General features: G+C 45.3%; 1 protein-coding gene across 15 annotated transcripts in view; it reads right to left on the bottom strand.

Moving 5' to 3' along the window:
* The window catches only part of LOC110491721 (rho GTPase-activating protein 23), a 72,130-nt gene that overhangs the window by 23,327 nt on the left and 25,502 nt on the right, over positions 1 to 23,301 (bottom strand). For 8 of the 15 annotated variants that reach the window (XM_090202395.1, XM_036946602.2, XM_090202398.1 and 5 more), the window contains exons 2-5: positions 1,943 to 2,134; positions 802 to 832; positions 532 to 703; positions 350 to 410 (exon numbers count right to left, since the gene is read on the bottom strand). In XM_090202395.1, the coding sequence (XP_090058521.1) occupies positions 350 to 410; positions 532 to 703; positions 802 to 832; positions 1,943 to 2,134 (456 nt within the window). Of the gene's footprint in view, positions 1 to 349; positions 411 to 531; positions 704 to 801; positions 833 to 1,942; positions 2,135 to 6,301; positions 6,626 to 23,301 lie in introns of those variants that run through there. The other 7 variants (XM_090202390.1, XM_090202393.1, XM_090202394.1 and 4 more) reach the window with 2 other exon arrangements.

Genomic DNA, 23,301 nt, shown 5'->3' with positions numbered 1-23,301 from the left:
TAAAAATCCACTCCAAACTAGCTTGTCAGGTGTTTGTGAAAGCAAAGGCGGGTGGAATGCATTTTTTATTTTATTTTTTATTTAATTTATTTTTTACATATTACAATTCAATTTGTGTTACAATGAAAACGTCTTATTGTGTAATTATTGTATATCCAGTAGGGATAGTTCAGCACTGGAATTATATGAAATGTTTGTAATTGTCTATACAGTACTACTAACTCAATATTCTTCACCAAACCAAATTGCTTTGTGATTGTGAGGTGTATTTTTATTGGGCTATGATTGGAAATAATCTGATGTGTGGGAAGGAGGAGAGGAGAGAAAGAAACAGAAATCTCATACTCACACTTACCAACTGCAACACATCCTCATCTTTTGGCATGATGCAGAGCTCCAGAACATTCTCGCTGGAAGAGGGATAGAGGAGAGATAGTAAAATAATGGGCCATTGTGTAAAGTTATGTAACAAGTATTATATAATGTGTCATATCACATGTGTGTAGGTGCCTGCGTGTGCGTGTGTCTCACCTGTTCTGGATCAACGCGATCACCTGAGAGTAGGTCTTCCCTAATACACTTTCCCCATTCACCTTTACCAGTCTGTCCCCTGTACACAGGCCAGCTTGGTGGGCGGGGCTTTTCTCCCTCACACTCTTTACAAAGATGGTGTCCATGGGCTCCAGACGACCCCTTTGACAACCTGGGACACACAAACGTGGCATATATTCGTTAAACATTTTTTAACTTGTAAACAACGCACACCAAAGGACTGTATAACGACACATGGAAAACCCTCACCTTTTCCGTTGCCGTTTCCATTCTCCTCATCCTGCAGAGAAAGGGGAGGAAAACAATGAGACACCTAGAAAACTAGTAAACAGAGACCAAGCAGACCAGTTGTTTTGTGGCTCTACCACAAGGAGATGCTATCTCCCCCAGGCAGTCAGAGCGATGAGCAGTTGGTGTGGCTACAAACGCATTATCACACACCTAAACAGGCCTCATCATAGCAACACACAGAAATGGATTGACAGTGACAAAAACACTCATGAGCCAGCATATGCTCACATGGTTTACCTCAATTTATCACACATACACACACGCAAACACACGCACAGTTCATCTCTCTCTGACACACACACACAATAACTCCCTCCCTACTCCACACACACACACACACACACACACACACACACACACACACACACACACACACACACACACACACACACACACACACACACACACACACACACACACACACACACACACACACACACACACACACACACACACAGGCCCCAGCTGACTGGGCAGTTTAGGTCTGGCCGGCTGGCTGACTGAGCTCATTCCAGTCAGACAGACAATGACCTGGGCTTTACAGCCACATAATAGAGACCTAGATACCCTGGAGTAGGAACCAGTGATACTACCACCTTTCTCATACTCTACTCCTCTTCTATTTACCTTCTCATCTCCTGTTCTGCTTGCCCTCTCCTCTCTGGCCCTCTCCTCTCTGGCCCCCTCCTCTCCTTCTTCTCATCTTCTGTTTAACATATTCTCTCCTCTCTCTCTCTTCTCCTCCTTTCCTCTTTTACCCCATTTGCCTCTTTTATTTACTTCTCTGTTCCTCTCTTCTCTCCCCTCCCTGTAGGTCAGTGGTCCCCAACCCTGGTCCTAGGGAGCTACAGGATGTGTGGGCTTTTCTTCCACTGGTTGGTGACCATTGGTCAGGACACCTCCATAAGTGTGAACACGGTTAGGGTAACACACACACACACACCTGTAATTCTGTGACTTCACGACCCCTCTTAATTTGGTCATGAGACACAATTAACCTCTACACGACTGGAGGTTAGCAGATCAGCATAAGCTTGGTAGGGAAATCTGTCAAATGAACGTAATGCATTCCATCGTGGGGGCTATGAACCATTGTTACCTTGAGGTTATTGTGGAGGGAGGACTCTGGCGGGTACACAATGAAGTGGCGCAGCGTGAAGCCGAAGCCCTGGGAGTTCTTCTGCAGGAGCACCGTACGAGGGCCCTGCCACGCCACGCCCTCAACCTCGCCCGACGACAGCGACCGAGTGTTCTCATTGGATGACAGGGCGCCATCATTCCGCCCTTTAGCCTATGAGGGACACAGATGAGGAGGATTTAAGAAAAGGGGTCAAAGTCAATATTAGCTATTCAATTCATTAGTACCACTTTCGAAATGTATCAGTGATTTCAATATGTGAGCAAAATGTCAATGTAAGTTAGGTAAAGTGAGCTGAGGGTGTAAGTGTAAACTCTGAATTAGGTCAGTGAGTCCAAACATATCCTCCATGTCAGTGAGAAATGCATTGCTTAAGTGTGAAACGTCAGAGAGGCTTCTATTAGCGATAATAGCTATATACCACACAGGTTTGGGACCAGGCTAGGGAGACTTTTTTTTAAACTCCACCCAGAATTCTGGAATTCCACCAATGCCTTTCTCTCTCTCAGGAATAATATCTATTTTAACGACCCACCTCTCCCATAATCACCTGCAACACAATGGAGGGGTAAAAATACATGTTGGAGCGGGTATTTATGTCTAACAATTATGGAACAACAGGACTCGATCATGACACACACACACGTTAGGCACGCATGAACATGCACTCACGTGCGCAAACACACATACACCCACACACACACTGTCACGCCCTGACCTTAGAGATCCCTACTATTCTCTATGTTTGGTTAGGTCAGGGTGTGACTCGGGTGGGAAAGTCTATGTTTTCTATTTCTTTGTTTTTGGCCGAGTGTGGTTCCCAATCAGAGGCAGCTGTCTATCGTTGGATCTGATTGGGGATCATATATAAAGTTGTCATTTTCCTTTTGGGTTTTGTGGGACCTTGTTTTCTGTGTAGTGTCTGTACCTGACAGAACTGTGCGCTTTCGTTTTCACTTTGGTTATTTTGTTTGAGTGTTAAAAAAATAAATAAATCATGAACACTTTCCACGCTGCGCTTTGGTCCACTCCTTTCGACGAGAGTCGTTACACACACCTAAAGAAAAATAAGACTCACGCCTCTTTGTGTGTTTGGAGTCTTTGTGTCTGTAACACTTTGAGGATACACTGGTGGTCCATATACATTTTTCTTAGGCGGGATGCAGTATCCAACAGCAACGTATTCTATTTTAAAATGTAGATATGTAGAAACAGAGATTGGCAGGGGGATACATACCTTCACCCTGCTTAGGCCTAAGTAATATTAGGAAAAAGCTCCTGGCGAGGGCACCATACAGCAGACTTAGCTTTTTAGTATATCTTTTTAGTGTCTATAGCTTTTTAGTGTGTATCTTTTTAGTGTCTATAGCTTTTTAGTGTCTAGCTTTTTAGTGTGTATCTTTTTAGTGTCTAGCTTTTTAGTGTGTATCTTTTTAGTGTCTAGCTAGCGTCTTTATCTTATCACACAACCTCTCCTGATAGCCTTCGGCCCTCTTCCTTCTTCATCCCACCCTGCCCTTGACTTCCTAGACTCCCTCCTGCCTTCTTTCTCCACTCCCCTGCCTCCCCCTTCCCCACAAACTCACAAGGCCAAGCCACACTGCACCGCACCACAACAACAGGAAGTGGAGAGCCTTGAACAGGAAGTGAGGCATGGTGCCTGAGCTAACTGGCCCATTTGGGGATTCAGGGAATCCTTCGCCTCTAAGAATAGAGTGGCTAGGGAGGGGACTCTGTCTGTGTGTGTGTGTGTGTGTGTGTGTGTGTGTGTGTGTGTGTGTGTGTGTGTGTGTGTGTGTGTGTGTGTGTGTGTGTGTGTGTGTGTGTGTGTGTGTGTGTGTGTGTGTGTGGCAGGGAGGGGACTGTGTGTGTGTGTGGGTGGCAGGGAGGGGGACTCTCTTTCCGATGGGGGCTCCAGTTCCATTGCAACACCCCTCTCTTTATACCCAGCCCAACATTGTGACTAGCATTCAAGCATCTGGAATTCCGGGATCCACATTGACAGGTTGAATTATTCTGTTGACTTCCCATCTGTAATAGTCCCTTATGAAATGCTGTGTGTTGTTTTGCAAGGAAGTGGAAATATGATGTAGTGGTATAGGACTGTGAAGGAAAGCTAAGACAAAGGCTGGATGCTTGGAAGGATAGAAATCACATTCTCAGTAAGGAGTCTTAGAATAGACTCATAACACTAATATTAAGAAACTATGTAGTGTACACACACGCGCACACAAACACACGCAGGCAGGCACACACACACACACACAAATACATACCGTGCATTCACGTCCACACGAACATGGATGCCCCTAAGCATGGACTCATCATACGTAGATTGATAATGGAGATGGCATAGATGTTGTTTTTCGAAAACACCATGGACACAGAGTATGTGTGAGTGTACGTATGTCTGTGCATGTGTGTGTGTGTATGTGCGTGTGTGTGTATGTGTGTGTGTGAGCGAGCGAGGTTACACACTGGCAGGTTAGTGTTTTTTTGTCATGAATATTGTTCTAGAGTCAGCTCGGCAGAGTGGTCACTAGCTGGCATAGCCACAAAGTCATAAAATCTGATTTTAAACCTAACTCTAACTCTAACCTTAACCCCACTGCTAACCCTAATGCCTAACCCTAACCTTAAATGATGACCAAAAAGCTTCATTCATTTTAACAATATAGCCAATTTTGACTTTGCAGCTAGCCCATCTAGCAGAAATCGCCCAGTTCTGCCTCAAGGACAAGACTCATCCCAAAAAACATCAACCTGCTACATACTGAGCATGACATGTGTCAGAATCCCTCATGGCCTTTCATTCCTACACCTGCTATTTCACATGCAAGTGCATGAAAACAAACACACTGGGGTGTGAGATGCCAGCAGCACAACTTGCACAAGCATACACACACACACTCTCATATACACTCCCTAATATATAGAGAGCACGCACACGCACACTCACACTCACAGTGGCATGCCAATGCCACAGTCTCCTTTACACACTGTCCTGAATTCTCCCACCTCTATCAATAACTGAACCATAAGATTAGCTGCTTGTCAACGAAGGGCTACGTGACGTGTAACTATGACGTCACTTCCCCTATAGGCTGTGAGGTCAAACGCGGTTTGACTTTGTTTGTGAAATTGTTTTACACGCACACACGAGCGAAACCAGCAAATTAATGCATCTGCACACACACACGTCTCACACACACATTTCCTTTTAACATGTGTTAATACCCCTGATTGTCAATTACTCAGGCAAGGCCTTTTGATGATCACAGATCTTTGCTACATCTTTGACGCATAAGAGAACACCACATTCTAACCTACACGCCCACACGTGCTCACATACAAAGAAACCCTGCCGATGCGTCACTCGAGCAGAACAGATGACACTCCAACCTGCACCCATCATACACTCACATATATGTACCACACACACACACGCGCGCGCCGATGTAGAAATATGTACAGTGCCGGGTGACGAAAGCATTGCTCCGATCTCCTTCCCCTCCGTTAGTCAACAGGCCCCCACTGCGCTCCCATTACATAAGACATACAGTAGGCAGGAATGACACAGCCCCCCCAACCCCCCCACACACTCTCATTTACTCTCTAGCCTTTATCAAGCCTCTACATTATACATGACCCTTTCTAAAATAGTACATGTCCAATTCTGCATTGGTGTAGGTGCTTGGTAAATCCAATGACAATCAGCAGATGGAGAGATGACGGATCCTCCAACTAATACAGCCTTTTGCTACAGGCCAGCGTGGGGTACCCGCTGGTAAGGCGCTGAACTTCTTTCACTACTGAAAATGGCTGTCATCCTAGAATTAAGCAATAAGCCACTGTGTCACTTAGCCTTACCACGGCTAAGGGCTGTTCTTAGGCACGACGTAGTGCCTGGATGCAGCCCTTAGCCGTGGTATATTGACCATATACCACAACCCCCAGAGGTGCCTTATTGCTATTATAAACTGGTTACCAACGTCATTCGAACAGTAAAAATGACTTTTATTATCATACCCGTGGTATATGGTCTGACCTGTCAATCAGCATTCAGGGCTCGAACCCCCCTGTTTATAATTGGAATTGGAACATCTCTCTGGAATTAGAACATCTCTGGCTGTCTCTCTGAAATGAAATGGTTTCTTTTGTCATATTGCTTAACAATCCTTGAACATCAACCAGACAAACACCCAACAACCCGATATCCAAAGACACATCTACGTCACGGCCTTTCTATGTTTCTATCTTTCTATGTTGAGTTGAGCACGCCAGATTAGGAGATTTCCCAGCAGAGTCTCTCTTTCTTACCCAGGACAAGCGAAGGTGTGGCAAAACCCTCCGGGGCACCCTTCGTCTGGGTCGCGGAGAGGAGCGGGGTGGGGTGGAGGGTCGGGGAGAGGCACGGGGTGGAGTGGTGGTATCATGTAGGGTAATGCTTCGTAACACCGCCAACCAGATACAGCGAGGTTCCGGGTCACTACAGTCCACCCCTACTGAGCACTGGAAACACCACTCCTGCCCTGAGGGAGCTGGGACCTCCACTCTCAACATCACACACGCACCACACACACGAGTGTTTGCTACAGCCCCACACAGGACGGGACACGTACGACGCCGCTGTTACCCCCGCAACCGCCGGACGTTTTCACCTATACACGCTGCGCACGCACTCTCGGCCAGACATGGGGGTTAAGAGTCAATGGTGACCAACGGAACCACTTAGTGTCTATCAAATCAAGACGTCAAAAATTCTGAGTCGAAATCAACAAAATCTTCATATTGATGAATGAATCCAGGTCTAGGTGAATATTTTTGTATTCCTCAAAGTGGGTTTGGGTTCTGGTTCGGTTTGTCTGTCAAAATGCATCATGGTCCTGTTGGTCACTAGTTCTGTTTCTGGAGCAGTAGGTGAAGCAGCTTGGATGGCAGGCCTGAGATCAGTGGAGACAGTAAAGAGAAAGGGCCTTCGCCAGGCACAAGTCGACTAGCTCTTCATCAGAGTTGGTCCTAGATCAGTAATATTCTTGATCTGTGTAGAGCTACTGGTGTCCTCACTTCTATCCAGGATCTGATCCAGGACCAGATTATGATTTCATCCTCTCCTCTAGATGAGTTGTCCCGCGTTTGCGTTCTACATGTGGCTAGACTAGTAGCTGGTAACCTCTTGTCCTTTCTCAGTATATAGACAGATTCAGACTCACGCTGCCACACTTCCTTGTTCACTGACCGGAAATCGAGGTTCAGAAGTCCTTTTTACTGGTAGAGAAGCCATTAGGGTGGCGTACAGGTGTGAAAACCAGTAGCTGGATCTAGTCCTCTTCACTGGATCAGAACGAGTTTTAGTCCCACGTTTTTTTATTGTAGCTGGTAACAGTAGCTCTTTTCTCTCATGCTGGGTATAGTGCAGTATTGGCAGTGGCTGGCTCACTGTCTTTATTGCTATCTAAAGTATATTCCTCTCCTCTTTTCTCTACCCAGGCTCTGCCTGCCTGCCTGCCTCGCTCTCTCTCTCTCTCTCTGGCTCCCTGTAGGCTCGCTTGTGCTCCACGCAACGCTAGTCCACTCTGTCAACCCCACTCACTCACTCACCCGCTCTCTCTCTCTCCCACTCTCTCGCTCTTTCTCTCTCCGCCTCTCTTTCACATTCCTCCCATCCCTCCACTGGCCAGTCCAGCAAGGCGGTTGAGCAGTGAGCAGCACAGAGCATGTTCTCTCTGTGTGTGTGTTTCTCTCTCTCTCTTTCATGTCTTGCTTTCTCTCTTATGTGTGTCTCCCTGTCTCCTCTTTTTATGCTCAGAACCTGGCCGCCGCAGCTGACAGTAGAGTACACACTAACATTAAAAAGGCTGTGTGTGTGTGTGTGTGTGTGTGTGTGTGTGTGAAAAACCGAGAGTCCCAGCCTTTTAAAACAAAACTAGCAGCAGCAATGTATTGCAGTGTATTTAAAGCTTTTTGCTTTGACACCTGTGAGCCAGAGCATTGTAAAAATAGAGAGAGAGAGAGAGAGAGAGAATAGGGAGAAAGAGAGAGAAAGAGTGAGAGAGAGACAGAGAGACAGAGAGAGAGAAATGAAAAGAGACAACAAAAAAAAAGATAGATTGACCAAGACAGGCATGCAGACTCCCCTGGCTGGAAATGACACCCATCGCTCCTCTCCTCTCTCCTCCCCTCTTCACAATCTCCTTAGAAAACTCAACCCGGAAAAATGGGAGCGCAGACTCAGTGGTAGGATAAAAAAGAAAAGGCATTTCCCTATCTGCCTCACTGTATCGCTCTCCCCTATGGCTCGCCTGCTTTTCTGAGTTCTGTGTGTTCTTGTGTGTCAGTGTCTGTCCAGACTCCATAGCATTGGACCTTGGGGCTACTGTTAGTAAGGGCAACCACTTACACTCCATCCAGAGGGCTAAATGTGTGTGTGAATCATGAGTCAGAGGACACAGAAGTCATTATGACGGAGCTAAGATTAATGGAATTGAAGGATGGGGGAGGAATGGGAAATGGCTATTTAAGGCCTAACGGCCTTGTAAGCATGTCACCAAACACTGATACACACATTGATTTAGCTTAATAGATTTTAGTTCTATCAATAGAGCAATTACTAGCTGATACGAAAAATGCCACGTGATTTAAAAAGCTGCAAATACCGCATGCACACTCGCACACACACATACACACACTTTTCTTTCCCCTTTCTCTCTGGTGACATGACACTACAGGTTTGGCTGGTAATAACCATGAGAGGCAACCAGCCAAATAGCCCATGAGGAGCGATCCATCCCTATCTGAAAGGGGGTGGCCATCATTAACATGGCATTGATACTAGTACTGTCAGCACAGACGGCAAAGTAGTCCCCTCCTCTTCTAGTAATGGGGTAACCCCTGGCATAGTGCAAAACTAAAATCCTGAAACAAAGCTCACAAAAGCTATTGGTTTAACAATGGTTTTAAAAAAACATTGCATTTTTTTTTTTTTTTAGGTGTAAGATGGATCAAAAGTAAGTCAATAATGAACTTTCCACCGTGATAAAATAATAGGAAAAACAGAGAATTGGCTGTTTAAACTGGGCAAGGACAGCAGCATCCCTCTAATCTATCCCTCACATGCGTCCCCAGTCGGAACCTATTTTTGACCGTCAAAAGTGGTGCAATATAGGCCTACAGGGAATATGGTGCCATTGATTGGGACACACCCAATATCTCTCTCCAGCTCTCTCTGCCTCTCATTGGATACTTCTATGTTTATACCCCCCCCCCCCTCCCACTCTCTCATGTCTCCTCATTTTAGGCTCATTACCCTGCAGCTCCTTTGACCTTGCTCTCTCTCCCTCTCTCTGTCTTTCTATTCCATCTCCTCTTTCGCTCTCATTATCCACAGTCTCCACACAACTTCAACCCTCCTCTTGACTTCTTATATAACCAGAGGGAAGATGTTACAGGGATGAAGGGAGTGACAAACAGAAAGAGTTGTTTAGACAGAGAACGCACAAACACACGCGCGCGCGCACGGATGGACGGACACATTCTACTTATGCTAAAAATGTTTATTCTATTCTACTGAGCCATTTACTTGATGTCCGTATTCTTATCTTTTATTATTTCTTGTTGTTTGCGTTGTCGAGAAGGAGCGTGCGAGGTAGCATTTCGTCAGACGGTGTATACCGTGTGTATCCTGCACACACGACGAATAAAACTTGAAAACACACAAATGCAAAAACAGACACACATACACACAATGTTCGACATGATTATCAGCTGTTCTTGTTTAAATCCACTAGTGGGCAGCACTGGCACGCAAAAGATCAGGCTGACTTGATAACCGTCTCAATTCAACAGCTGGAACCTAACTGTAACGTACACCATTGATTATTGAAACCCGAGAGTATGTCTAAAATAGACAGCCTATTTGTTCACACACATCGAGGAGACAACAGAGATAGTATTGATAACCCCTGTTGGCTAAAATGGGCTAATATCAATAGTATGCATTAAGGGATTATTTTTTGAGTATGAATGAGAACAAAAAAGGAGGCACGCACACACACACGCACACACACACACACACACACACACACACACAAAATCAACCCTCGATGGCAGGAAAAGCCTCCTAATTGACCTATTTTTTTGTCAACTGTGAAATTGTTCCAAGCTAAAAAATAAAATGAAATAATACAGCTACACATTTCCAAGCTTCGTGGTTCTTCTCTCGGTTCTCTTTTTATCTTTCCACGTGGCCGCAGCTGTAGTCAGTAAGGAACTAGTCCCAAACCAGGCCAAGTAACCATGGACACTGCAAAACGTCTCCCCTTTAATGACATAACTAGCCTCATAGCACTGACCCGACCACACACACACACACAGACACACACACACACACACAAACTAAGAAACAAACACATTGATTCACACACGCACACACACCCATTGATTATGAGCATGGGGAATGCAGTGACGATTTTAGCATGTAAATGGTGGGGCAAACTCAAGCAATTTTTTTTTTTAGATGCACGCCAGCAAAGCCACTACACAACACTGGACAATACATTAATTGCACTATAACGGTGACAAATGGTGCCCACAAACTGTTAGGGCCTAAATAAATCTTTCCTGACAGCGGAGCTTTCCTTCCAGCACCATGGAGTGAATCCTTACCACTGCTACACCTGGCTATCAGCGGAGCCTAGTCTGGCAGCGAAACAGTTCATTCAGCCTCACTTACTGCCTTTTTTAAAAACATAGCTGATATGGCTGACTCGCTTAAATAAATATGGTTTCTACTGACTCCTTGTGGATTTGTGTAGCTCGATAAGAACTGCATTCTCCTTCAATAATAACGAACGCCAACATGAGTTGTGACTTTTGAACCATACACAAACACTACTACATTCATGTTCAGTAAATTCATGTTTGTTCTTATATCATTAACACTTAGCTCTAAGCAAGTGCAAGCAAACTAGCTGCGACGAGGTAGCCCTATTCGTTCAGCACTTTCAAAACGGACACCGACAGAAATTCAGATAGATGTTAGTTCAGATAAGGCCTCGACACCTTGCTGAGTTTAACTTTACTGTTCTTTAAGTCACCACAGAGAGAGAGAGAGAGAGAGAGAGAGAGAGAGAGAGAGAGAGAGAGAGAGAGACGCAGTTAGCCTACTATTTTAAGTATTTTATTAGGCCTATGTGGTCTAAAAATAAATTAAAATACAATCACGAGCATCCACTTTTAAAGACATTATGCAAACGAAACAACCCTCGCAATATCAACTGGAATTACATGGGTCTATTACTAAACTTTTTGTTGAAAATAAATATGATGGTTACAGACCCAACAACATTATATAGTTTCCCCTCCTTGTGGAGAAAATCACATGAGCTAATTATAATACACAATGTAAGGGGAACAATTAAATAATTCCAACACTGCCTAAAATGATGAATGAGATAGACTTATATAAGCAATATAACAACTGAGATGTACAAACTATGGCATAGGGGAACGATGAGCGGATAAGACGCAAGCCGAAATGTCGATTAGACATTAATAAGCGAGCTAAGACAGACGTAGTCGATATACCTATTTGTTCAGCACTTCTGAAATGAACAGCGACAGAATTCAGAACATGGGCCGCTCTTACCTTATTTGCCCTGCACGCCAAATCAGAACCATTAGATAAATAACGAGGGCATATAAACTGACAATTAAATCTTTTACAATATCCGATGATGACATTTCTCTAAAACAGGCTATAGGCTATATGTGCACCACCAAGTCAGAACAGTAGGCGAAGTTCTGGGGGGGAGAGGGACCAAATTCTTAGCGTGAGACACATGGGATACTATCTGCCTACTACACAACATACACTTAGTATTACTTTCTTAGCTACAGTATACATATCTCCGTGGCATATTGCTTAATTTATGCAGCAGCATACAATACCTATTTTTGGACTCACAGTTGTTGTGCTGTGCTCACTTGAACAGGAAGGTGGTGCGGAGGTTCTTCCTGTGGGCAAACTTTGTCATCAAAGTCTGACATTCTCTGGATGAATTCATGCTGGATTGACAGCATGGGCAACGTATTCAACCTTTTCTGGCCCATGGTGTTGAATGTTTATCCTTTTAAGTTTAGAAAAGAGATCCTTTCAGGCAGATGTTTTAAATCCTTAAACCCAGACTTGGACCACACATCCTCTCCACCGAATAGCAGGCACGGGGAAGCAAAATAGTTATTGCTTTGCGACGCTCGCAGTTAGGCACCGATTCATTCCAAACCACTCTTTGTTGAATTTGCGATTTCCGACTTGTTGTGTAATGTTCATGTCCATTGGTCGATGAGCACCGAGACGTTTTATCTATAATTTCTCTTCAGCTTTATTAACTCAATACATACATTTTTGTATTGTTTGCAAACTGATATGCCTATTTTATATCTTTTTTTTTTCTAAACAGGTGGGCTCAGCAATAAAAAAATTCTGTCACGCCTGCTCCAGCTCTCCCTCTCGAGCGCCAGACTGCCTATCATTACGCACACCTGTCCCCTTCGTTACACGCACCAGCGCCTCTTTGGACCTCTTTGGACCCACCTGAACTCTAGCATTATTTGATTGCCTTCCCTTTATCTGTCTGTTCCTCACATTATTCCCTGTGTCAGCATTGATGTCGTTACTTTGTCCCGTCGCTGGTCCTGTCCTGTTTTATGTTCCTAGTTTATTAAATGTTCTCCCTGTATCTGCTTCCTGTTTCCAGCGTCGGTCCTTACAGAATGCTGACACCAAAATTGGAAGCATCAGGGAGGCCTGTTATTTTGTTGGTGACGTCGGGTCCGGGTGCCATCGTCGATGGAACCAGGGGTGACTCGGCGAGCTCGTCGGGCTTCCATGCCCTAGCTGGCTCGAGAGGTGTTTCTTGCCCAGGTGGACTCGGCAGGCACCCACCCAACGTCATGCTTTGGCTGGCCATCGGGCTCCCACGCCTCAGCCGGTTCATCAGGCTCCCACGTCTCAGCATGATCATCAGGCTTTCACGCCTCAACCGGCTCGTCAGGCTCCCACGCCTCAGCCGGTTCGCCAGGATCCCACGCCTCGGCAGGTCCGTCAGGCTCGCCCAGCTGGGACGCCGGGTGGCGCCCCTAGATGGGGGGGTACTGTCACGCCTGCTCCCGCTCTCCCTCTCTGGAGCTCAAGGGCGCCAGACTGCCTATCATTACGCACACCTGTCCCCTTCGTTACACGCACCAGCGCCTCATTGTACCCACCTGAACTCTATCATTATTTGATTGTCTTCCCTTTATCTGTCTGTACCTCACGTTATTCCCTGTGTCAGCATTGATGTCGTTACTTTGTCCCGTCCAGGCGCTGTTCCTGACCTGTTTTATGTCCGTAGATTATTACATGTTCTCCCTGTACCTGCTTCCTGTTTCCAGCGTCGATCCTTACGGTTTCACAGTTCTACTGTGCCTTATGTTTTATGTAGTCTATTCATCTATTCCTTTCTGAACACACAGTAACTGGCGCCTATGCCTTGAAAATCTGGCACGCGTGCTATATTCTCTTGAAAACAGGCTGCCATTTGAGCACCCATGACCGTACCACTGATTCCTTCAAACATAGGTAGAAATCCCCTGCTCGTCTGCCGCCTCTGTGTCCAGCACCACACAACTACCCAAACTATTACTACCCAGAGTGGCGAATGGGTTAACTACAGCACTCTCTTGTGAGAGGAAGACTGGGGTGATTGACTGTGTCTGAACTGGACAGAGGCGGCTATGTAATGGAGTTCAGTTCCACTCTTATTAATTTTGAATGTGACAGATAGAAATTAATGGAACGTCTCAATTCTACATGACTGCGAGTGATGCACAGACATGAGTGATGTCTGTTTTACAACCACTTTCTAGCTGAACATTCTGTAACATTTCAGCACTCTTGAATGAGCTTGATCATGAACCCTAGAAACAGATTGATCCCCAGTATCCCCACGCTGGCCATACCTGTACGTGTTCAACAGTTTCCAGCCAAACTGTCCCCATCATGGCCGGAACTAACAAAGCACAGTGTTAATGGCAAATCAGGACCTTTCATCACGGGCCCAAACAAAGACACCCTATTGTAGCCAAACTAGCTGTTCTGAGATCAGCATGTCAAGCAGGTTCACAGTGGACACCATGTCTCCAGCATGGGCCATGATTCACCACAGACCCCCCCCCCCCCTCCTTTACAAAGCCCACAGCAGTGGCCTGACCAACTGACCAAGGCATCTGTACCAGCCATTGTTCTCCATAGACACTGGGCCTTGTGTGGTGGCCAGCGGGGAAAACGCACTTGGTTTGGGGATACATAGCATTGCATTTCAAAGGACTTACAGCAGGAAGGAAACAACAGGGAAGAGCACCATCTTAAAATCAGGGTTGTGATCATTAGGCACCAACCGGAAGGCAGCAGACTCAAACAGGGAAATCAAATCATGTTGGTCACATGCGCAGAATACAAAGGGTGTAGACGAACCCTTCCCAACGATGCAGAGTAAGAAATATATTTTTAAAAACACGAGGAATAAAATAAACAAGAATGGAGCAATATATAGGGAGTCCCAGTATCAGATCAATATGCAGGGGTATGAGGTATTTTAGGTAGATACAGTATGTACATGAAGGCAGGGTAAAGTGACTAGTCATCAGGATAAATAAAACAGCGTAGGAGCAGCATATGCTGAGTGTAAAAGTGTGTGTGTGTGTGTGTGCGTGTGTAATTTGTGTTTGTGTCGGTATGTGTGTGTGTGTGTGTTTATGTGTGTTTGTGTTGTCAGTATGCGTACGCAGTGTATGTGAATGTGTTGGGGGTTTTGTGTGAGAGTATCAGTGTGTATATACACTACAGTCAGCTCCAGTATTGGGACGGTGACTTTTGGAGCTCACTGTAGTGTGTATACTGTATATAGTCTTGTGAGTGTGCATAGAGTCAGTGCAAGATACGGTCAATGCAGATAGTCCGGGTAAACATTAATTAACTATTTAGCAGTCTTATGGCTATTTAGCAGTCTTATGGCTTGGGTGTAGAGTCTGTTGGTCCGAGACCCGATGCTACCGTTTGCCGGACGGTAGCAGAGTGAACAGTCTATGGCTTGGGTGGCTGGAGTCTTTGGCAATTTTTCGGGCCTTCCTCTGACACCGCCTGATATAGACATCCTGGATGGCAGGGAACTCGGACCCAGAGATGTACTGGGCTATCCGCACCACCCTCTGTAGCACTTTGCGGTCGAGGGTGGTGCATTTGCCATACCAAGTGGTAATGCAGCCAGTCAGGATGCTCTCGATGGTGCAGCTGTAGAACTTTTTGATGATTCGAGGGCCCATGACTTTAGCCTCCTGGGGGGGGAAGAGGCACTGTCGTACCCTCTTCATGACTGTGCGGGTCTGTGTGGGCCATGTTAAGTTCTTAGTTCTTATGTGGACATCGATGTGGATGTGGATGGGGGCATGCCCTCCCCTCTTTCTCCTGTAGTCCACGATCAGCTCCTTGGGAGGGATAACTTGAACTTTTGAAACAGTTTCTGTTGCGTGCCCTAATAAACACGACCCAGGCATGTACATGCATGTTCTTGCATGGTATCGTAGGTTCTTTGTGGATTATAGGGACAGCACAGCTTCAAAGTGAACCTATGAAGACGGTAGTTAACAACCGTATGGACAAGTTTGAAATTCCAAGCAGGACAACGCCTCAGTGCGCAATGTGTAAAAATAATTGCCATTATCCCTTTGGATAGGAATATTCACATTGGCGTTATGACAAGCCTTGCGGGGGCAGAAAGTCTATTGTTTTGAATTTAGTTAGGGTCCGTTACTTTGTGGCGCACTGATATGGCAGGCTTGAAGCCGGACGGAGTGTTGCTTGAACCGTTCAAAATAAGCATGTCTATTTTAAGACGGCCTTCTCTGCCACAGTGTCAGAAGTGATGATATATAGTCAATCAGGGTTTGGATAAGAGCCATTTGATTGGATACAATTTGAGAGATTCTGATATGCAGTTACAAAAGTCAATGGCTGCAAACTCTGCTTTGAAGACAACACTTATCCGAATGCAGCTTAGGATGACTGGTGCTTTGCCTATATCATAGTTTCCTGTGCTAAGACTTTATCAAAGATGTAGGCCAAACCTTTCTTCGATGAAAGTCTGTGTTGGTCTGCTGTGTTAAAGCCTAGGCATTAGCTCGGCAAGCTAACACAAATCTTCAGATTTCATGCAAAGCTACTCGAGTGTGGTTCACTGACTGAACGCCCTCCGTTGCACATGTTCTCTGTTGTGTTGACAGCAAGGTATGAAGAGAATGGAGGAATGGGGGGACGGAAGGAGGGATGACGCTGGTTTCCCTGGAGAGGCAAAGGGGGTGTCAGGTGAGGATTCACAGTGGCTGGGGGGGGGGGGGGGGGGGGGTAATGGGGGTCATGCCAAGGCACGCAATCCCTAATGCTCAGGGCAGCAGCTGGGCATCCAGATGGGGCAGACACCACAGAGAGCATTCTGGATTAAAGGGGAGAGGCACATCCACCCCCCTACCCCCCACCCTATGCACTACTCACTCGTTGGGAGCAGGGGGCTTTGTTGACTGCACCTGATGCCCGTGCCCACCGCTGCCCCTCCCTTTTATCTTTGTCTCTTTCATGTTTTTCACTCTGCCGTTATTATCGCTTTATATCGAGCTCCCACGTTCGCTAGCACTTTCTCTGGAAGTTTCTCGTGCTTTGTTTTTCCTATTTTTTATTGGGTCTTTCTTTTCTCTCTTCATTCCATTGCTACACAGTAATCGCCATCCCGCTTTCATTGACACATTCCTGTGCAGCCCACCTGCTGGAGGAATAATGAGCCAGTGTTTGTTCTAACACACACACACACACACACACATAGATATGTGCAAGCACACACTCACACGAAAGGACACACACACACGTACACACACACGCAAGTGTACGTACACTCAGTCGCACTTAAGCATAGACACAGACACACACTCCTTTCCCAGTCCCTCTGGGTGGAAACCCCAGCTCTTACCTCAGGCCTGGGATAGCCATTAAGCCATTTATTAGGTACAGAGCACCAGCTCTATGCCCAACCTTTCAACTTTGCCACATACATGCACGCGCACACACATCGCATCGACCCACCTCGTTCCCTTCCAACTCTCCCTGCCCCTGTCCTGTTCCCAGCTCAACAGAGGCTCATTGTCATGTCTGCATTTCAGAGCAAGACTCGGCCTGTCCCAGGGTGCCTCCCACCCCCTTTCTATACAGTAAAGCCCCATTCCATTTCTCCCTCTCTGCAAAAACAACACACAACAATAATCACTCCCATTTGGGGTCAACGCAATTGCTCCCTGTCACTCATTATGGTTCCCCCTCCACCAACACTTCCACTCCACCGGACATACACAATCCCGACCAAAAGTATGTGGACACCTGCTCGTCGAACAACTCATTCCAAAATCATGGGCATTAATATGGAGTTGGTCCACGGTCTCTTCTGGGAAGGCTTTCCACTAAATATTGGAACATTGCTGCGGGAACTTGCTTGCATTCAGCCACAAGAGCATTAGTGAGGTCGGCCACTGATGTTCGGCCTGGCTCGCAGTCGGCGTTCCAATTCATCCCAAAGGTGTTCGAAGGAGTTGAGGTCAGGGCCTGCACGGCCAGTCAAGTTCTTCCACATCGATCTCAACAAAACATTTCTGTATGGACCTCGCTTTCTGCACAGGGGAATTGTCATGCTACAACAGGAAAGGGCCTTCCTAAAACTGTTGCCACAAAGTTGGAAGCACAGAATCGTCTAGAATGTCATTGTATGCTGTAGCGTTAAGATTTCCCTTCACTGTTACTAAGGGGCCTAGCCCGAACAATGAAAACAGCTCCAGACCATTATTACTCATCCACCAAACTTTACAGTCTGTGCATTTGGGCAGGTAGTGTTCTCCTGGCATCCGCCAAACCCAGATTTGTCCGTCAGTCTGCCAGATGGTGAAGGTGGCATCCTATGATAGTGCCACGTTGAAAGTCACTGAGCGCTTCAGTAAGGCCATCCTACTGCCAATGTTTGTCTATTGAGAGTGCATGGCTGTCCACGAATTTGAAGGCACACTTTTGTATATACATATACTTTTGTATATACAGTGATTTCGGAAAGTATTCAGATCCCTTGACTTTTTCCACATTATGTTACGTTACAGCCTTATTCTAAAATTGATTTTTTAAATTATCATTCTCATCAATATACATACAATACTCCATAGTGGCAAAGCAAAAGCAGTTTTTTAGAAATGCTTGCTAATTTATTAAAAATCAAAAACTGAAATATCACATTTATATAAGTATTCAGACCCTTTACACAGTACTTTGTTGAAGCACCTTTGGCAGCTATTACATCCTCGAGTCTTATTGGGTATTACGCTACAAGCTTGGCACACCTGTGTTTGGGGAGTTTCTCCGATTCTTCTCTGTAGATCCTCTCAAGCTCTGTCAGGTTGGATGGGGAGCGTCGTTGAACAGCTATTTTCAGGTCTCTCCAGAGATGTGTGATCATCCTGTCTGGGTTGGCGCCCCCCCTCTGGGTTGTGCCGTGGCAGAGTTCTTTGTGGGCTATACTCTGCCTTGTCTCAGGATGGTAAGTTGGTGGTTGAAGATATCCCTCTAGTGGTGTGGGGGCTGTGCTTTGGCAAAGTGGGTGGGGTTATATCCTTCCTGTTTGGCCCTGTCCGGGGGTGTCCTCGGATGGGGCCACAGTGTCTCCTGACCCCTTCTGTCTCAGCCTCCAGTATTTATGCTGCAGTAGTTTATGTGTCGGGGGGCTAGGGTCAGTTTGTTATATCTGGAGTACTTCTCCTGTCCTATTTGGTGTCCTGTGTGAATATAAGTGTTCTCTCTCTAATTCTCTCTTTCTTTCTTTCTCTCTCTCGGAGGACCTGAGCCCTAGGACCATGCCTCAGGACTACCTGACATGATGACTTCTTGCTGTCCCCAGTCCACCTGGCCGTGCTGCTGCTCCAGTTTCAACTGTTCTGCCTTATTATTATTGGACCATGCTGGTAATTTATGAACATTTGAACATCTTGGCCATGTTCTGTTATAATCTCCACCCGGCACAGCCAGAAGAGGACTGGCCACCCCACTAGGTTTCCTCTCTAGGTTTCTTCCTAGGTTTTGGCCTTTCTAGGGAGTTTTTCCTAGCCACCGTGCTTCTACATCTGCATTGCTTGCTGTTTGGGGTTTTAGTCTGGGTTTCTGTACAGCGCTTTGAGATATCAGCTGATGTACGAAGGGCTATATAAATCAATTTGATTTGATCCGGTTCAAGTCTGGACTCAGGCTGGGGCACTGAAGGACATTCAGAGAATTGTCCCGAAGCCACTCCTGCGTTCTCTTGGCTGTGTGTTTGGGTTCGTTGTCCTGTTGGAAGGTGAACCTTCGTCCCAGTCTGAGGTCCTGAGTGGTCTGGAGCAAGTTTTCATCAACAGTCTCTCTCTACTTTGCTCCATTCATCTTTCCCTCAATCCTGACAAGTCTCCCAGTCTCTGCCTCTGAAAAACATCCCCACAGCATGATGCTGCCACCACCATGCTTCACCGTAGGGATGGTGCCAAGTTTCCTCTAGAGTCTCTTGGTTGTCCTTCTGGAAGATTCTCCCATCTCCACAGAGGAACTCTGGAGCTCTGTCAGAGTGACCATCGCGTTCTTGGTCACCTCCCTGACCAAGGCCCTTCTCCCCCATTGCTCAGTTTGGCCGGACTGCCAGCTCTAGGAAGAGTCTCCGTGGTTCCAAACTTCTTCCATTTAAGAATGGTGGAGGCCAGTGTTCTTGGGGACCTTCAATGCCCCAGATCTGTGCCTCGACACAATCCTGTCTCAGAGCTCTGCGGACAATGGTTGTTTGCTGTAAAACGTGTGTTTTTGCTTTGTCATTATGGGGTATTGTGTGTAGATTGATGAGGAAAACATTTTAGAATAAGGCTGTAACATAACAATATGTGGAAAATGTCAAGGAGTCTGAATACTTTCCGAATGCACTGTATAGAGTACATACCAACAGTTTGATAGGGGGAGATGGTGGTGAGATGAAGCAGCATTAGATAGAGGGAGAAGGTGGTGAGCAGCTTGAAATGTGTTACCCTAGAACTGGGTGGTAATGGCAGTATGATCCATATGTTTCTGCTGAAGACAGCTTGTCTTGTTATAGTTGTCTTGTCAAACTATGCAAAGATGCTGATGTTGAGGGTAGAAACAGTCATGTATTTACCCACTGCAAATTTGTGAACTTTGAGTGTTACCCTGAGCTTGTCCAAATGACACAGAACCAAATGTACTTTAATCCCAAACAAATACCCCTCCCTTCCAGCCTGACCGGCTTCACGGAGAAAGCAAGGGCATTTCCCATGTGTCTGACCAGGACCTGGCTTATCTACTTTACCACAGGAACCTGTATTGGCAGGCATACCACTCTGTCACTCACTGTAACACAAAGGTAAACATTACAACTGGAGTGCAAATGGCCATTCAGGATCGTGTTTATTAGGGCACACTGTAGCAAAAAGGTGATTGTGGAGGAAAGGTCATCTGATGCAGCACTCCATCACTCTCCTTCTTGGTCAAATAGCCCTTACACAGCCTGGAGGTGTGTTGGGTCATTGTCCTGTTGAAAAACAAATTATAGTCCCACTAAGCGCAAACCAGATGGGATGGTGTATCGCATCAGAATGCTGTGGTAGCCATACTGGTTAAGTGTGCCATGGATTCTTAGTGAATTACCGACAGTGTCACCAGCAAAGCACTCCAACACCATCACACTTCCTCCTCCATGCTGCATGGTGGGAACCACACATGCGGAGATCATCCGTTTACCTACTCTGCGTCTCACAATGACACGGTTTTTGGAACCAAAAATCTCCAATTTGGACTCATCAGACCAAACGACAGATTTCCATCGGTCTAATGTCCATTGCTTGTGTTTCTTGGCCCAACAAGTCTCTTCTTATTATTGGTGTCCTTTTAGTAGTGGTTTCTTTGCAGCAATTTGACCATGAAGGCCTGATTCACGAAGTCTCCTCTGAACAGTTGATGTTGAGATGTGTCTGTTACTTGAACTCTGTGAAACATATATTTGGGCTTCAATTTCTGAGGCTGGTAACTCTAACGAACTTATTCTCTGCAGCAGAGGTAACTCTGGGTCTTCCTTTCCTGTGGCGGTCCTCATGAGAGCCAGTTTCATCATTGCGCTTGATGGTTTCAAAGACTGCACTTGAAGAAACTTTTCCTGGATTGACTGACCTTCATGTCTTAAAGTAATGATGGACTGTCGTTTCTCTTTGCTTATTGGAGCTGTTCTTGACAAAATATGCACTTGGTCTCTTACCATATAGGGCTATCTTCTGTATACCAACCCTACCTTGTCACAAGACAACTGATTGGCTCAACGCATTAAGGAAAGAAATTCCACAAATGAACTTTTAACAAGGCACACCTGTTAATTGAAATGCATTCCAGGTGACTACCTCATGAAGCTGGTTGAGAGAATGCCAAGAGTGTGCAATGCTGTCATCAAGGCAAAGGGTGGCTACTTTGAAGAATCTCAAATATAAAATGCAGTTGAAGTCAGAAGTTTACATACACCTTAGCCAAATACATTTAAACACAGTTTTTCACAATTCCTGACATTTAATCCCAGTACAAATTCCCTGTTTTAGGTCAGTTAGGATCACCACTTTATTTTAAGAATGTGAAATGTCAGAATAGTTGAGAGAATGATTTATTTCAGCTTTTATTTATTTCATCGCATTCCCAGTGGGTCAGAATTTTACATACACTCAATTAGTATTTGGTAGCATTTCCTTTAAATTGTTGAACCTGGGTCAAACGTTTCAGGTAGCCTTCCACAAACTTCCCACAATAAGTTGGGTGAATTTTGTCCCATTCCTCCTGACAAAGCTGGTGTAATGGAGTCAGGTTTGTAGCCCTCCTTGCTCGCACATGCTTTTTCAGTTCTGCCCGCAATTCTTCTATGAGAGTGAGGTCTGGGCTTTGTGATGGCCTCTCTAATACCTTGACTTTGTTGTACCCGCTTCCTCCAGCATCTTCACAAGGTTGTGAAGAGGGTCCTTTGCTGTTGTTCTGGGATTGATTTGCACTTTTCACACCAAAGTACGTTAATCTCTAGGAGACAGAACACGCCTCCTTCCTGAGAGGTATAACGGCTGCGTGGTCCCATGGTATTTATATTTGCGCACTATTGTTTGTACAGATGAAGGTGGTACCTTCAGGCGTTTGGAAACTGCTCCCAAGGATGAACCAGACATGTAGAGGTCTACAATTTTTTTTCCTGGGGTCTTGGCTGATTTATTTTGATTTTCCCATGATGTCAAGCAAAAAGGCACTGAGTTTGAAGCTTCTAAAGTGATGACATCTTTTTCTGGAATTTTCCAAGCTGTTTAAAGGCACAGTTAACTTAGTGTATGTAAACTTCTGATCCACATGGAATTGTGATACAGTGAATTATAAATTAAATAATCTGTCTGTAACAATTGTTTGAAAAATGACTTGTGTCATGCACAAAGTAGATGTCCTAACCGACTTGCCAAAACTATAGTTTGTTAACAAGAAATTTGTGGAGTGGTTGAAAAACGAGTTTTAATGACTCCAATCTAAGTGTATGTAAACTTCCGACTCCAACTTTATATTTTGATTTGTTTAACACTTTTTTTGTTACTAAATTATTTCATATGTGGTATTTCATCATGTTGATCACTATTGTTCTACAATGTGGAAAATAGTAAAAATAAAGAAAAACCCTTGAATGAGTAGGTGTGTCCAAACTTTTGCCTGGTACTGTATATAGCATATCCATATGATGCAACACATTTTTCATTTTGTTAGGTGCATTTCTACTTAAGTTTGAGCCTAAACAATTGGACTAAGTATCTGCCTGAAAGGTTGTATAGCCCAAAGTAGAGTCTATATGCCTTGGAGAAATGCTACTGTTTACCCATGTGACTACACCAGGCCGAAGCAACCACGGCGGCACAAACTAATTGCCCTTTTACTTTAGAGCTTTCAGCAAATGCTTGAAGTCTTGATACTGGACATTTAAGGCAAGAGGAATCTGCTTGACTGAGCACACATAATCCGACGGGGGAATTTGGAAGAAAGTTAGATAACGGAAGACATTTGGAAGTTTGAGAAGTTGAATCAATGAACTTCCGGAAACAAAGTTGTCACATGTTGGTGCTTGAAATTTGGAACGGTAAACACAACACATGTAGCCTAAACTGAAGGTCAA

This window comes from Oncorhynchus mykiss, chromosome 16, assembly GCF_057628025.1.
Source record: "Oncorhynchus mykiss isolate SJ-2025 chromosome 16, ASM5762802v1, whole genome shotgun sequence".
Lineage (NCBI taxonomy): Eukaryota > Metazoa > Chordata > Actinopteri > Salmoniformes > Salmonidae > Oncorhynchus > Oncorhynchus mykiss.
The sequence above is the reverse complement of the archived record's forward strand: the minus strand, read 5'-3'. Positions and strand labels throughout refer to the sequence as shown.